General features: G+C 43.2%; 1 protein-coding gene across 1 annotated transcript in view; it reads left to right on the top strand.

Annotated features, from left to right (window-relative positions):
- Nucleotides 1-572: 572 nt before the first annotated feature.
- Nucleotides 573-17,698, top strand: part of cpne4a (copine IVa) — a 56,935-nt gene continuing 39,809 nt past the window's right edge. Inside the window, exons 1-6 of the mRNA XM_039619904.1 lie at nucleotides 573-577; nucleotides 747-798; nucleotides 5,389-5,568; nucleotides 10,212-10,283; nucleotides 13,458-13,532; nucleotides 16,290-16,373. Of these exons, the coding sequence (XP_039475838.1) occupies nucleotides 573-577; nucleotides 747-798; nucleotides 5,389-5,568; nucleotides 10,212-10,283; nucleotides 13,458-13,532; nucleotides 16,290-16,373 (468 nt within the window). The remainder of the gene's footprint in view (nucleotides 578-746; nucleotides 799-5,388; nucleotides 5,569-10,211; nucleotides 10,284-13,457; nucleotides 13,533-16,289; nucleotides 16,374-17,698) is intronic.

Genomic DNA, 17,698 nt, shown 5'->3' with positions numbered 1-17,698 from the left:
TTCGACTGCACGCAGCTTCTCAGCAGCTCGCTGCTAATTTAGGACTTCATCACTTTCTGACCACATTCACTTTCCTGCTCTGACTTGTGGAGCGGATCCCACACGGTGATCCTTAGAGCTGCGTCCTCCAGCTGGAACGTTTTACACCACGGGAAGTGTGGACTCAGCTCTCACAGTCAGTCACACACTGCACCAATAATCTAAAAATAGGTAAAAATGTCATGTTTAGAAGTGTATTCAAAAATGAATATGTACTCATACACTGATTACTGTGGACGTACATCTTTCAGCAAATTGGTGTGTGCTGATAAAAATAGACTGAATCCATTGAAAATACATAGAAGTGATGAGAGTTTGTGGAAGCCGTAGAGTTGGATGTCTCGAGACCACTTTTACATGGTCTTGGTCTCGTCTTGGTCTCGACGGACTTTTGTCTTGGTCTCGCTGTCTCGGTCATGGTCTCGGTCTTGCGTTCTCAAATCGACGTAGTGTTCGGGAGATTTGGAGTCAACCATCAGCGGAGCGAGGGGGGGGGCATACTGGGCTTAACCCAGGGTCATTTTTTCAGAAGCATGGTGTCTTTTGGAGTGTAATTTGTTAGTTAGATGCCTGACTGACAACTGTATAAAACAAAAACAACACACGAAGCACAGAGCGCACTGTCGTAAATTCCCCCTAATTTTGGTATGATCCGAGCTCAGGCACTAGGCGACTGAGCACAGCACGCATGTGAGGGAGGGGGGAGAAGCTGCTGCCTGCGAGTTTGCTGCAGACAGAGGAGAGCTTAAGTTTGACCAGGTACCAAAACAAATCATTCGTACTCAGTGTTGGGGAGTAACGGAATACATGTACCGCCGTTACGTATTCAGAATACAAAATATGAGTAACTGTATTCCGTTACAGTTACCGTTTAAAAAGGTGGTATTCAGAATACAGTTACTTTGTTGAAATAAATGGAATACACGGCGGTACTTCCCTGTTTCATATTGTCGCGGGTCAGGACTGTTTGGGTTTGTTTGACAGCTACGTTCTGTTGTTCCAGGCGGCAGCGTTACGGTTGCCATGGTTACAGGGTGACGCGCTCTCTCTCTGCGTGTTTCCTGGGTGAGAGAGCGCTTTTTTGTTGTTGTTGTTGTGCTAAGCTAAAAGGCAGAATGCTACAGGCATGGCCCTAAAGAATGTAGCCTGATGGGCAGTGTAGTCCGTGCTGCAGGGAGAATGGACTACCATACCCGTTATGTGTCTGTGAGCGAGGGAGGGAGAGAAAGGAAGTCCGAGCTGTCACGGAGCAAAAACGGGAGCTGGAAGCATGTAAATATAATAATAACCACAGCAGCCAAGAAGAGTGCCTGACGAGCCCAGCTGTAAGTAAGCTATTAAGACTCAACTGTACACTGTGTTCGTGTTTTCCTCCGGAAACAATAAGTTCCGTTGGAGCAGCCTTTCAACGCCTCTCTCTGTCTCCCGCAAGCAAAGTTGACCCAGACAACAAAGTAAAGCTAGTTTTCGGCTACCAGCCCGACAGGGAACCGGACGTATTAGCCAGAGGTCCCTTTACTACGTTTCGGAGCCGCGGACCTTCAGTAACAGTAATAAATCACAGCAATAGGACATTCACGTAGTTGTAAACAGCATGATAATATATTAAGTATTCCAAAGTATTCAGAATACGTTACTCTCATTGAGTAACGTAACGGAATACGTTACAGAATACATTTTGGGGCATGTATTCAGTATTCTGTAGTGGAATACATTTTAAAAGTAACCTTCCCAACACTGTTCGTACTGTACAAATAATGTAAATATGACGGTGTATCACAAAAGATTGATATCAAACTGATCAGTTGGTTGCGTTACTTGCTCTTCGAGTGAATCAACAAATGGATAAAAAGTCGAACAACAATGCTGATTTTTTAGAGAGTCTTAGCTTATATTTCATGTTTTCAGTTGTTACCCTCCACGGCTAAACAAACTCTCTGAATCAGTTTCAATTGTGTACTGATGAACACAACAATGGACATAAGGAGCTTCTTTCAAAGAAAAAACTCAGGTAGATGTTATTTTATATATTATGCTTTGTATGTTGTTCAGTATATCTATGCAAAACAAGAGAAATTCCAATACACAGCAGTATATTCACAGATGAAACCAGATATTTACACTTTAGGGAGAAAACATAAACTTTTTTTTTACTGTTAAACATGAATTCACACTAAACTTTTTTTGTTTTAGATAAATAAATGTTGAAATATCTTCTGAATTATTTAAATGTCAGAATAAAAAGAGGGAGCTGTCTATTTTAATCACTTTCATCAAATTTAGGAGAACATATACACTAAGTTTATTGTTAATTAATAAGAAAACTCCAGACGATTCCATTCTGAGCTGAAGAAGCTTCTGAAAGGTTAGTAGAGTCCATGTGAGTAAATTGGTGGCACAGCTGTGGATGCATATAAGGCAAAACACAGAGACTGTTTCTTTGACATGGGAAAATCAAGAGATGTCAACCAAAACACCAGGAAAAGAATCGTGGAGCTCCATAAGTGTGGCTCAGTTTTGAATACAAAATACAAAAGTTAACAAATATGTTTTTTATATTTATCAATCTAAAAAAATAAACATTTAGTCTGATTTGATGTTACAATTAAAAAAGTGTTTGTGTTTTTATCTGAAGAGTGTGTAAATATCTGGTTTCAACTGTATATTTGATGATGTTGGTGTTTGGCTTGATTGTCAGCACAAAGAGGGAGAGAGAGGAACAGAGAGGGAGAGAGAGGGAGATGGAACAAGAGCAGGTGAGACACATGTTAGTCAAATGGTTGTTTACCAAAACTCATCAGAACATGTATCGAGTGCCTAGTGTAACTTTTTAGATACCATTTGTTACTTTTCAAATTCTATATTTATTAAGTTATGCAGGCTTATGAAGGCTAAATAATTATATAAACTTTTCAGAATCTAAATAGTGGACTTTGGTAGAATTAAAAAATAAGTGTAGTGCAGGTCTATAATGATTTTTAGTGCTACTATCGTCTAGTTTTGATTCTGGTTCTGTCTTGGTTAAGTCCTAAGTAGTCCTGATTTTGAACTGTTGTAGTCCTGTTTTAATTCTGGATCAGTTCTGGGTCTGGTTGAATTGGGGTTTAGTCCCTGTGTCTTGATACAGTTTAAGGTGTCCTGCATAAGTGATATATATTTTTTTTCCTATATGAAGTCATTCTTTTTTGAACAAAACTCAAAACAGAGCCTTATAATCTTTCAGTCATTTCTACCCTCACTTAATTTCCTTTCGCTGCTCAGCTCTCACACAGTGGCTCAGTTATGCTCCAATCCCTCCATGTTGTGGCCAATCACATGCGAGGATATAGGATAATATCATTATGTGAAAAACAGAGAGGGTGAGAGACGCGACAGTCAGGTGGAGCATGCGTCTCTCCTCTCAGTAAGTGAGTGAGACAGTAGACAGCGGTGAGGAGGGCTGTGCGAAAGCAAAAACACATAAATATGCCTGACACCCGTAAACGAAGCAGCATCTGGCTGCAGTTTAAAGACTTTTTTTGTCTCGGTCTTGGTCTCGTCTCAACTTGGTCTTGTCTTGGTCTCGGATTAGGCGGTCTTGACTACAAGTCTAGGAAGCCGCCATCTTGCCCTGTCATGTTGAATACAGTGGCTGACATCACAGTTTCACATCATACATACTCTTAGATTTAAAGATCACAAGTAGCTCTTTTAAACTATTTCACATTTGTATGTGTTTAGTTTCACTGTGTCTTTCTCATGATGTCGTTCTCCTCCTCCACCTCCCCTCAGCTGTGTGGTAGGAAGGATGTAGGACCCAAACGCAGGACTGATACACAGAGAGGAAACTCAAAACAACTTTATTGCTGAAAAAACGCGAGCGATGAATACAACAAAGTAAGCTGAGAGCTAGAAAACAAACCAGGAACAGAACACTGGGAAATTACTGGGAACAGAGGAAACAGTCAGCCATGAGGGCGTGTGATGGTTAACGATGCGACAACAGACAGAGGAAAACACAGGGCTCAAATACACACACAGCTGGGACTAATCTGACACAACGAGACGGAGAGGAAGCAAAACTGAATACACTCACACGGAACTATCAAAATAAAACAGGAAACCACAGGCTGACACTGAAATTGACAGAACATAAGGAACAGAGGGAACACAGAGACAAGAGTGACAAACTACGACATGGAGGCACGACTGAGTGTGGAACATGAAACAAACAGAAGACAGAACCAAACCTACATTAGAGACATGACACACTAAACATGGAACAAAACCTACGAACTAGAAATCACAAAACACTGAAGAACTTGGAGAGCCAGAAAATACAAAAAGCACAAAATCCAAACATCAACACTGGGTCACCTGACTCAGCACCATCCTCCTCACCTCAAGCCTCGTCTCCTGAACTGAAGTCAGGTCTCTAAGGAAAACAAGCACTTATCCCTGATATTGTCACAAGCAGATTAGACATGTGACCCTCTGGTCTCTGCACAGCTGACAGCAAGTCGGCTAAACCAACAACAGCTGGTTATAAGCTAACATTATACCAGCTAATGCCACGTGTCCTGGGTCCACTTTAAAGACAGTTTTGTTAACACAGACTAACAGCAGCTAACAGAAGCTAACAGCAGCATCATAACATCAGCACTTACTGATGGAAAAGTTTTCACAGCTCACCTCAGGACGGTTGTCCTCAGACAGAAGTGAGCTTCACTTTATCCTGTTTTAGATGGAAAGATTAAAAAGACAACATAAAAACAATCTGTATTTGAGTTTACGTCTCTTTTACCATAGAAAATAGTTTTCATCATCGATATAATTTACCTAGAAAATAATAAAATCATAAAATCATGTTAAAGTTTAAAAAAAAAGTCACATTAAAGAAATTCTGAGGTTAGTCGCTCTGACTTCCCCAATGTGTGAAAACTGTGACCTTCAACTTCAGTCTCCGACGGCAAACTCAGGCTGACGGGCTGGATGTCGGGCCACGATGGCTCCAGAGTTCAGGCTGTTTTTGCTAAATGTTCTCCCAGAGACGCCCCGGGAGATTAAAGAGGGACTCAGCAGTCTGAGTCTGAACCTGAACATGCTTCTGATCTGTGGCTCTTTCACTGTGAAGACGCGCTTGATGATTGCTGGAGTCCTTCAGACTTCTACATGATGCTGCTTCTGCTGCACCTGCAAGTGGTCTAAAAAACCGATGTAATGCAGGTCGTCATGATTCCTCATGGCCGAGGAAAATTAATAATCACACATATTTGTGCACGACAGGATTCATATAATATTCGCAGTAAACGTGCAGGTGAAAGTCATCGAGCAATAACTCGCGTTATTTTGTCCTTTGGTGTCCTGCAGGTGGATCGGACGGAGGTGATCCGCAGCTGCGTCAACCCCACCTACTCAAAGGTTTTCACGCTGGACTTTTATTTTGAAGAGGTGCAGCGTCTGCGCTTTGAGCTGTACGACATCAACAGCAGCCACAACGGCCTGAAGGAGGCGATCTTCCTGGGATCGGTGGAGTGCACACTGGGACAGGTGAGTCACAGTTCCACCGCTATCAGCAGACCCTTTTTATTATTTATGGTCTTTATTTAACTTCAAGCCTCCCGTCAGACAATCTTACTTCCATTTAAGAAACTTCTCTGAAACAGTTGAATGAAAACTGAAGTTTTTATTTTTCCACACACCTGACAAATACCTGAGAGCCAATGAAAACAAGTAAACAGGAATAAATGAGCCTGAGTGTCATGAAACTGAAGAGTGAGACTGAGATCTGCCAGAGGACGCCTGCCGTTTGTGTGTGTGTGTGTGTGTGTGTGTGTGTGTGTGTGTGTGTGTGTGTGTGTGTGTGTGTGTGTGTGTGTGTGCTCTCACAGGTAAACATTAGGAAGCTGTCAGTCATCAGCCTCACCTCAGCTGAAGGTCTGAGCGGCTCTTTTTGTTCCCAGTGAAGTTTGTAACACTGACAGACTTTCAAAGCTTCTGCTAATAGATCAGCACTTCAGAAAAACATCAGTAAACAGAGAAGTCTGCGCTTCTCTTCAGGCTTCTTTCTTTTCTCCATGAAAAGCTAATTGTTTGCTGTGTTTTTGTCAGCCAGCAGCTTTTCAGAGACTCCATTACAGCCTGAGTGCAGCAGACACAATAAAGTGGGAATTAAACACATTTCTCTCTGTGTGTGTGTGTGTGTGTGTGTGTGTGTGTGTGTGTGTGTGTGTGTGTGTGTGTGTGTGTGTGTGTGTGTGTGTGTGTGTGTGTGTGTGTGTGTGTGTGTGTGTGTGTGTGGTGTTTCGCTCACTGAAGTTGTGGAATGACCGGTTCATGCACGCTCTCACAACATTTATAAAAATCTGACTTGATAGAAATCATCATTTGTCTGCCGGAGACACGAAATGAGTCTTCAGCCTCTCCACACAAATGTGTTTGATAACCGAGCAGCAGCTGAAAATCATAATTCTGTTTTTTTCAGAATGTTTTCAATACAAACTGAAACTGAAAACCTGAACTTCTAATTTCATGTGTTTAAACTTAATCTGCAGTTCCTCTTATGTCCACTAGAGGCCCCAAAAATGTCAAGACTCCCATGTAAAAAAGTTCAATATTACAGCAGAAATAAACACGTTTACAGTCTGCTGGTAACTTTCCATTTTTTAAGTGTACATTTGGGGGTTTGGCGCCAATAATCTACACTGATAGATGGATGGAAAAAGAAAAAATAGAACAAATAAAAAGACAAAACACTGAATGTGACACAGCTCATCACGTGGATGCCTGTAAAAGCCCAGTGCCTAATGGGTAAGCATCGTTTGTCAATGTTCAGAGTTAAGCACATTCCAGATATACAACAGTCCCTCTGTAAGTCGGTTGCTAGTGGAAATTCCAGGCTCTGGTTGCCTAGGTAACCCTCATGTGTCAATCAGCACTATCCTTCCCTCTAATTGGTTGTCACTTCAGCTGTTTGCATCCAAGTTGAGAACCTGGAAATTTACATTGTCAGCTGTTATTTCACTGGTTGTTGCCTGAAGGTTGAAGACAGTAGCAGTTTTTGATACGGGCAACACGGGCGGTTGCCCGGGGCGGCATCGTGGTGGGGGGTGGCATCACAGGCATCGGCATAGTGGGAATGGCATAGGCACCGATCGGTTTTCTATCGCCCATTTGCTGGGAGTAAGGCTAGGACCGCCACTGGTTGAAGGAGCGTATTTTTACCCAAACAAGGATCTGAAACCTGGAATGATGATCGCTCAGCAGACGGACGTCTCTGTTCAGGGCATAGATGGATGTAGTCAGTGGAACCTCACCCATTGGTTTGTGAGCTGAAACCATATGTGGTGAGTGGCAGATCCGGCTGTGAGGAAGCAGGTTACGTATGCAGGATAATTCACCTGAAATGAGTGACTGAGCCCCGAAACTCATCAGGAAGGTGTTGACTGATGTCTAGGCCACTGTTTCCCAACCACTGAAATGATCCAATGTGCCGTGGAAGATTATCTGGTTCCACCTGATTACTACTGTAAGCGACGGGCAGAACAATTACATTATTTTCCACTAGGGGGCAGTACAACTACCCGCTCTAATTAAATGGGTTGCCAACTGCCAATAAAACAGAAGATGAAGGAGAAATTACATAATAGTCATGCTGTGAGACGATGCAATGCGTAATAGTAATAGATAAACATTTGAAAAGAATAAGTAGTCAGTCTGACCTGGTCCTAGAGAAAACTGCGACCCAGATGAAGGCCATAGCATGAGTAGTGGTCAGAAGAAAGCAAAAAAGGGATACTGGGGACAAACCGAGCCAGTTCCACTACGCCTGGTGCGCTGGGAAAAAAGATCAATATGCTTTTTGTGACATTTTTGTTTGGTGCTGAGCCGTGTGATTTTTCTAATGTGAAATATGTGCCGTGGCTCCAAAAGGTTGGGAAACACTGGTCTAGGCAAGGACGTTTTCCCATCGTCTAATATAGACCTGGGAGTCTTTGTTTGACCACAGGTATCGCCCCCTGGTGGCCTTTAAGCAGAATGCAAGTCTTCAACACCATCAGATGAAACTGACCTTCTCCTACTAACGTTAGCTTACCTGCTACTGTAGATAGACTGCATGACCCCAAGTGTACCTGGCTAACCTTGGCTTGCTTGTTTACTTTGGAGCTCACAAAATACTGCCGTCTTTTCTGTTTGCTCGACTCTATGTGGAGTCTGTGTTTGTGTCTGAGCTGTTGAACTTTGTGATTAGTCTAACCTGGCATTAGCTAATGTTTGAGACGGCTGAGGGACGGCTTGTGGGAGTGAGCACAAGTGTCACGAAACGAATCAAATCAACAGGAAAAAATTCACATGAATCATCTGAAACGTCTGTTTTAAGTGTGGCTCAAGGAAAACACATAAATTAGCTCTCCGACCTGATCGCAGACGTATTCACCCTCCAGCTCGTCTCCACATGTCAGCCTGACTAAACGCAGTGGCGCGTTACTGCGAGGACCGTGTGGAGGATGCATTCAGGATATTTCGGGTTGATGGTCGGCTGCATTCAGTCCTTTTTCTTTGAGATGTGTTCTGGAGAAAACAATCGTCTTTGTTCACAGAGACTGCAGCTTCGCTTTGTTTCTAAGTGAATTTCTGCCAACTGTGAGTAAATGCCAGTCAGATAGCAGAGTGGCAACAGGCAGCCATCTGCTGTCATTACCAAAGTTTGAGCTGAAACAAAGTTTTCAGTTCGAGGAAAACGGTGGAGTCGGGCTCCAGACGCATCACCTAAATTCAGTCTGCGCTATAATGAAAAGATAAATCCACACATAATGCAGTGCGAGGGAATCTACGTGTTGTTTGGTGTTTTGTTCGAAGAGCTAAAGAATCGGATGAACAGACAGATTTTCCACCTGCTGTTGGTGTCATTAAAAACTGAAGTTGGGAAGTCTGTCAGCTGAGCCTCGTTGTGGATTTCCTTCCGACTGTTTTCAGTTTCCTGCAGGGAAGTAAAAATGTGTTGGAAGAGTTTTAACACGCTTATCTGAAGAAGAAGAAGATGAGGAGAAGGAGCCAAGTGGGTGATGAAACAATCAGCTCGGATGACTGCGGAAAGTCGGGAAAAGCCTCCTCCTCACCATCGTCTTTGTTTCTGCCAGCAGCGTCAGTTCTGCCAGCTCGTTCAGCAGCCAGATGGCTGACGGAGCACCGCAGGTTTTTAACGGGCCTGGAAGAAGCAGTTCTGGCACACAGAGGGGCGAGATTTCACTCCGTAATGAAGTAAAACAGCTTCTTTTCTATCCCGCCGATAGCACAGGTTTGATTTTTAACAGCAGGAGAGGTTTTCATGCTGGAACTGAAGTGGAAACATGGTTCAGGAGCAGTATTTAAACACATTAAAGAATATGTTAACAGCTTGGCATGTCCCGGAAAATCCTGAAAAAAAACGAAAACAGATTATCGCCTAAAAACTACAAGAAAATCAGATCCAGCACGAAGAGTAGGTTTGAACAAAGCTTTAAAAACAAGCAGGTGAGACACAAAAGACAAAATAAAATTCAAAAGAACTGAACAAAACAACAACAACAACTAAAAAGCACACATTCACAGACTGTGTGATAGTGAAAGCAGCTGTGATCAGAAGAAGAATCAAAGACAAAACACCAGAATGGCCAAACTGGCACAAAGCTTCATCCTAACGTCTCAAACACACAGATCAGACTTTTTAAAGGCTCCGGAGAACCAGCAGACCTCAGCTGAGCCTCAGCAGCTCGATCACCACCTGACCTTCAACAGGTGATGGTACAAACAAACTGTTTGACCCGAGTGGGAGGAACAACGGTGAGCCAGAAGAAGTGTGACTCTGCAGGGAAGGGTGAGGATTTAAGAGTCCTAAAAGCTGATGGAGGGCGTGCTCCCTGTTGCACTTAAAGTGGGGAGATGTGGGACCTTTAATCTGGTAAGCAGATGATCCAGAGCAGAATTACAATAGAATAGAATAGAATAGAATAGTCCTTTTTGTCATTGTATTTGAACGAAATTATGGGTGGTCCACTCCACAAAAATGTCTAATTTACAAGAAAATTGCTGTCTGGCAATTTTCTTTGTCAAACAGCTTCCTGCTGTAAATCAATCATGTATGTACAGAAGTAGCTGTGTGTATTAACACTGTGTGTGTGTGTGTGTGTGTGTGTGTGTGTGTGCGCGCACAGATCATCTCCCAGAGGAAACTGTCCAAAGCTCTGCTCAGACCTGGAGGCACGGTGGGGAAAGCCATCATCACGGTGAGTCCCGCCCTCTCCTCCTTCGTGTTGCTTCTGTAGCGTCTCTGAGTCCTTCCTCCTCTCACGCCGAAGCCTTCGGGGTTTTTCTCTGTCAGCTCTTTTCTCTCTGTGAATTTAAAGTTTGTTTCTGTGCCGTTTACAGTTTGTGACTGCCAGACATTAAAGCCTCCATCAGACGGGGATTTTCATTGGTGCTGTGGTGTTCTGGTCACAGCTCTGATAGCAGGGATGCTCTCAGCTGGACCGAGGACGGGCCGGCGTCTGCTCCTCACACAGATTTGCTCCTTCATTTATCCCCAAATTCACAGCTGGAAAATCCCCCTCTGATGTTCCTCTTCACCTCTGTGCACACATGAAATGCTTCATGGGGATTTATTTCAAAGGGATTTCAGTGCAGGAAGAAGCTGCAGTTACAGAAAATTAAAGCTTTTGTTGTGTTTCCTTCCCCCCTCCCTCCTTTTTATCCTGTCCCCTTCTGTCCTGTCTCCTTTTCCCTCCTATCCCCTTCCTCTGTTTCCTCTTCTTTCCGTCTGCAGATGAACTCTGTGTTTCCATGAAGATAAACGTGTGTTTGTGTTGATTGCATGTGTGTAGCGATGTGTCGTCTCTCCACGTGCGATCTGATCAGCTGTTGTCTGAATGCCATCCGTCACCATGTAAACATGTCAGTCATTCAGCAGGAAACCAACATTTATGATAAACGCTCATCAGGTTTGAGATCTCTGGTTTTAATCGACTGGTGAGTCGATTGGAGGCCTTGTTAGCCTGTCGGGTCGCTGATGTTGGTCTATAAATGCGTCTCTTCCTCATCAGTCATACAACACATTTCACACTGCCCAGGAAATGAGCTGTGATGCTTTCAGTCTGTGGATTAAATTTGCTCAGCTGTTTCTTTATCTGCCTCGTAATATGTCGTCTTAATTAAATTTGCAGGGATTATGTTGTTGGTCCTTTTTCATGTTTACAGCTGGATTTGTGCGAGTCCTGCTGCAGGATTTGACTTATGCTGACTGTCAGAATGCACGCTGCATTGCTGGCTGTGCTCAGGCTTTATCCAGCTAGAAGCTGCTGAGGGGCAGCTGCTCAGGAACTGCAGTGATGCTTTCAGACAAACTGCTCTCCTCACGTCTGTTTTATCCTGACAGAAGCTCAACACCCACGTCAGAATTTTCCACAAACTGTTAAAAGTGCCAGAGAGATTCACAGACTAAGGAAAGCAGTATGTAGATGTCCCCACTAAGTTACGAAAACGTGTGTGTTTGTTTTGAGCATTGTGTTGTTTGACCTCAGGGTGAATTTGCTGTGATGTCCACTCCTGTGATGTCTGGCACGTTAACGTCAAATACATCGACGGGCAGCAACAGCTGCTTCTCTGAGATCATCGCTAAAGTCTTGCCTCTTAACTGTTAACACATCCGAATGATTCAGACCAACAAACTGCCAAAACATCTGCCTTTACAGAGGAGCTCACGCTGACTGAGGAACAGTTAAGTGAATTCAGCCTGCAGCCTCCTGCCTGGCTGCAGGGAGGCTACAGGGAGGCTGTGCTTAGTTTTTCACAGTGTTTCTGCATTTTGACTTAACTTTTGTTAAAAAATGTTACAATGTGTCATGTGTTGGTTACTTTTTATTTCCCTAAGACATGTAAGGACTTCTTATGTCCTGATATGTAAAATATGTACTTCCTGTTTCACAAACCAGTTAAGAAGATAATGTCAGTGTTGGTGTGGAGTACAGCAAATGAGCCAAAGTAAAAATGAAGACGAGCAGAGAAAGCAGAGGCAGCAGGAACAGCAGCAGCTCAGACAGGTGAAGACAGCAGAGGTGGAGCAGATGGTCAGTAAGGATGGCAAAACAGGAAAAACAACGTAACCTTCAACCTGTGTTAGAGAGCAATGTAGTGTCAGGGACGTGCGGCTCTTTAAATCACCACGGCAACGTACGCTGAACACGTGTCCTGGTCTGGAGCACGTTATGTTCTCTTTAATGCTGCACAGTCTTCACCTTACAATGCAAAGCACCTCGAGGGGACAGTTGTTGTGATCTGGTGATAACAGTGACCTGGACTGTGTGCAGGACGAGTGCCGCCTTCGACTCAGCCGTTCCTCTGATGACGCGTCTGACTGATGTAGTCGCTGCTCAGTGTTCTGTAGAAGAAGAGAAATGAGTGCAAAACTGCCTTTGTATGTGACTGAAGCAGAGACAGTTAGCATCATCACTGACTGGATGTTTCAGAGCAGCTAAGACAAAGAAAGCTCCTGTGTGGAGCAGGGCACGGACAGACGGGAGAGACGTCTGAAAATGGAAACCGACCTCAGTAACTCCACATCAGTCAAACAGCCATGAAACTAGGATTCAAAAATACCACAAAACCCTGAGACCATGACATCACGTGTCTGATCAGCTGTATCTTAAACGAGGAGCTGGAGTCACTCCGCTGGACAAACTATGAAATTATTGTGTAAGAAAAGAAAGTTGGACCCTGAAACCAGTGTTGCTGTGCTCTGCTGCTATATACAGAAAAATGAGTGAGAAAACTGCTTACTACGACTTTTATACAGTCACACATTTTCGCAGTCATTGGAGTCACCCCCTGCTGGTCATTAGCAGTAATGCAGGTGTACACTTAGCTTCACTTCTTAGAAGCAGAAGCTGCGCCTGCAGAGCGGCTGTCGTCAGAAACCTTCTGCTGTTCTGCACTAAACCTGCCGCCCAGGTGTGGCAGAATCACGTTACCATGACAACAGGCCAAATAGCCACACTTTTGTATAACTACGTCTTGGTTTATGCAGCGGGACAGTGACAACACTGCCCCCATCAGGAACTGCTGGAAGTCTCAGCTTTAACCTGTAAAAGTTTCCCCGTGTGTCTGTAGGCATTTAAACTCCAGAACGTTGTTTTTCCGATTCTCTGCAGCCTGCGTTTTCATCTGCAGCAGCGCCCTCACTTTCCCCGTTAGCCTGACTGAGCACTTTGAGCCTTTTGCTTTACATTTCCCCGACTTTGATGCTAAAAGTTGCTCATTGTTTTGGAGGAGCTCCCTGAGCAGGGTGGCTCGTTTGATCTCACACAATCTGATCTGAATATTCAGAGTTTGTTGTTGACTTAATGGCTGCACCCTGGCTTCATAATGAGGCTCTTATCAAAGGGAAAAATGTGTGTGTTTGTGTTCAGATCACAGCAGAGGAGCTGACGGGCAACGACGACTACATCGAGCTCTCCTTCAGCGCCAGGAAGCTGGATGATAAGGTAAAAACTGCACCTGTCACTCCGGGACCCTCCAGTTACCTCCTGAATGTCTTTCTCAATAAATGTCACTTTTCAATTCTTTTTTTGTTTGTTTGGTTGATTTTTTGTAAATAGAATTTTATTTAAATTCTATAATAAGGTAAGAAGGGCAGGTTCCACCATCTCATGGACAGTGTTTGGGCTGCGGCTCTGTTATATTTTGTTTTTTCATGTCAGACATTACCTCGATGGAGCAACATGCTAAATTATCATCTAATGCTAGTTAGCTTGATCAGCAAGCTGCTTTTGCAGAGTTTATTGATGCAGCGCACAGATGCTTCGCTAATTAGTGCAAAATAACAAAAGAAATCACTGAATAAGATTCAATTCTAAAATATAAACTTTTAGAATTTAAACATTATAATATTTGTCAGATAAATACATTAAAAGGCTCCTACAGGACAGACACATTATGTCCAGTTTAAGTTGACCATATTTTGATTTCCAAAAAAGAGGACACTTGGCTGAGTCATGAAGAACTTGCTTAAAGAAACATATTTAACATATTTAAACGATGCCTTCTCTGTGCAGTTAATGAATTGTGAAATAAAATATTTCATATAGGCTTTTACAAGTCAACAAGTGCAAAAAAATAAAATAACTTAAAAGCCTCTGGAATAATAAATAATGGTACAGAAATAAGGCCTCATCTGCATGAGAAAAATTACCAGTACCGGGACAGTACGAGGAAAATTTCTTTTGCAGTTCGTCTGAAAAGAAGCACTTGCGCTTTGGGATCTTTTAAACATCATTAGGCGCATTGCTGCGCGCTGTCTGTCCGGTCTGTGAGTGCAGAACAAGCGCTCACAAAGCAGCAGGATGACATCACACATATGGGTCCTCTGTCGGACTATAGAAAAACCTGGACATTTTTATCAATCTTGAAAATCCCCCCGGACGCCCCGGACGGAACGTGAAAAGTGGACATGTCCGGGGAAAAGAGGACGGTTGGTCATCCTAGTTTAAGTACTCATAGTATTGGATGAGGCCTGCCCGACACTCCACCTATGTCTCCACCTGCCTGCGCTGGGAAACCTTCCTATTAAAGTGACCGAATTATCTAGCTGGAGGACCTCACCACTCTCTGAACTGTTATAAATGGGGAAAGTCTCCATAAAGTTTACTTCTGCTGTAATTTTGGACTTTTTAACATGGGGGACTATGGGGACTGACTCACTGCTGGAGCCTCCGGTGGACATTAGAGGAACTGCAGGTTTGGGCTTCTTTTTCAGCAGTGTGCAGAACATCTACACCAGCTTAGCTGCAGTTTTCCAAGTACATAAAAGGAATACAACAACAAACAGAATTTTGAAAGCTAAGTGTACTTATAGTAGTTAAAGTACGTGTGCCCCATACACCACACGGTCACAGGAAGACCTTTTTAGTAAAGGTTAAATGATGAAAAGTAAAAAACATAAATAGTTTTTGATACATGTATCTGTGTTTTGAATCACTTCCATTAATGAGAAATGACACGTCCTGATAGCATTGGGTGGGGTTACAGTACTCAGACCTCACAGGGCTAATGTTCAAACAGCCACCGTGAACATGAGTGGGAGTCATTAATCACTCAGGCATGGTGGGCTCTGAAACCCACGCCACAAAGTGTAACCCGAGCATCACTGAAGTAATGATCACAGCGACAGGGTAAGGATTAGAAAGTAAACGTCACAAGTCCTGAGAGTCTTTGTGTTTGTCTGAATGAAAGCATTACTCAGTGGTTACGTTCATAATGCAAAACCATCACCTCTGTTAGCACATTTTAAAATGTTTCGTGTTCAAGCAAACTAAAAACATGGGGTAAAAGAAAAGAAACAAGCTACATTTAAAAACTGATAAAGTCTGGAGACGTCAGTGGAAGTAAAAATCCAGAAGACAGAAACTCTGCAGGGAAAGCAGTCAGGGCTATATATACACCGAGGACTCGCCGCAGCTTGGAAACACAAGGCTTTTTGAACAGGGGAAAATAATCAATAATCAATATAATTACATACAGGAAGTTAAATCCAAAACAGGACATCAGAGGAAGCCAACTATCAAAGTAAAACAGAGACAACCGCACACCAAACACAACAACAGAGGTAGAAAACACAGAAACACCAGAATAACCAGAAAAACAACACAAACTACTGCTTCTAGTACTATAACTACTACCAATACTACTACTGATCAGAATGATATAGATAAAACTGAACCTCATCACTAGAACAATAACTAAGAAGTGAAAACAGGAACCAAAAAGTTTTAATATCACAAAAATTAAATTATTATTAAAACTTCACAGAAACCAAACCAGAGTCTTATAACTTACCTGTTAATTATTGTGGGCGTGGCCTCTTTACCTGACAGATGGGTGCCGACACTAAGACCTCTGAATGTTGCTGTGGAGCATGTTAATGTAATTACATTACACAGATAATGTGCAGCTTTAGGTTTCTGATCCATTCAGCTTGCTAACTAAGCTAGCTATGGTTAGCTGATATTGTTAGCCTCGTACTCACTTTTAGCTCCAATAAACCAACATGTGACAGCAACAACTCAAAATGTCCACAAACCATCTGGTGGCTACATCCATCTTTTATATCCAGTCTGTGCTGGTTTGGAAACAAAGTCTGTGTACAAACACCAGGGGGCGCTGCATATAAAGCCAGTATGAACATGATCAGACTGAATGTCCCGACTGTGTGTTTGGAGTGAACTCTGCGTTTGTACTTTTAGGACTTCTTCAGTAAGTCGGATCCGTTCCTGGAGATCCACAGACTGAACGATGACGCCACACTGCAGCTCGTCTACAGAACTGAGGTACAAACACACATCGGCACACTCGCGTCCTCCACTCACACAAACACCACTGTTAACATTAAACGCTGAATTATTCAATGCCTTCATTCCCATGTGAAGCACTTTGTAACAGCTTCTTGTCTTAAAAAGTGCCATATAAATAAATTTTACTTACTTACTACTACTTACAAACTGCATTCAACACGCCATCGTCAGGATTTGTTGGGTATCAACAGTAGAATACAGCAGTTCACTTGTTTATTATTATAAATAATAATAATGCATCGGTGGTTAGTTTTAGTGTCATCAAAGTCAAGTTGTATAATCTGGTTCATTGTTCTTTATGTAAACAGTGAGTTCAGCTTTAACTTGTTTCTACGACTTTGCTTAGATGGACTTTGGTGACCTGGTTGGTGAATATTCCCCCAGAGATATTTGTTGGCTGACCCATTGTGTTGATCTGATTTTCAGCCTGCTGTGTGTCTGCTGTGTGTCTGCTGTGTGTCTGCTGTGTGTCTCTGGGTCATGCAAACTTTGCACTCTCCACCTCCCTCGGTGGGATTCAGGCAGGCGGAGAGTTGGAAATGCACAAAAACCCTCTTTTTATGGTTATAACAGCTTTTTCTGGAGCTCTGAGTGTTTTTCTCTTGAGGAGCGATATTTATCAAAGCTGCTGATTGGTTAGCTGTAGCTGCACAGCTGGGATTCCTCTCATTCGTGAGCACATGGAGATTTTTCAACAGGTCCCACAGAGCGCAGCAACAGTCCTCCCCAGCTGACAGCAGGGACATCCTTTCTGATTGCTTCCTCCCGTCTCCCATCCAATTTAGCTCCTTGCCTGCAGCTCAGTGTGAAAAAGGCAGGCCACTGTCAGGCAACAAGTTTCCCTGGATGGAGGCTCTGCTTTCATCACATGATCGTAGAAGGTCATGCAACAAGTTGACAGCTGCTTCCAGCTCCCAGCTGCTTCACCCTGCGTGGTTATTATAAAGGGGAGATTAGCTGGAGAGCAGGCTTCGACATAACCAGTGGCCCAATAAAAGCTGCTGATTGGCCAGCTGCCGGGCAGGGAGTGTTTCCACCAATCAGTTAGGAGCAAGCAGAAGCGAGCCCTCAGTACCAAAAAGTTTCTTTCTTGCAGTCAGCTGTCTGTTTGCACATTTAAGGAAGTCTCTGACCTTACTCGCTGTTAGTGGCATGGAATCACAGAGGAGAGCGTTTCTCTTACACCTGTGAGTAAAATTAAATGCAGGCAGACTGTGAAATGACCCAAGAATGGAAGAAAAATGTGTTAAAACATGATTTTAATTACAAAACAGCAGTAAAGATGACCGTGAGGCAACGAC

Source organism: Oreochromis aureus, linkage group 11 (genome assembly GCF_013358895.1).
Source record: "Oreochromis aureus strain Israel breed Guangdong linkage group 11, ZZ_aureus, whole genome shotgun sequence".
Lineage (NCBI taxonomy): Eukaryota > Metazoa > Chordata > Actinopteri > Cichliformes > Cichlidae > Oreochromis > Oreochromis aureus.
Note: the sequence above shows the minus strand (reverse complement) of the source record. Positions and strands in the feature narration are given on the sequence as shown.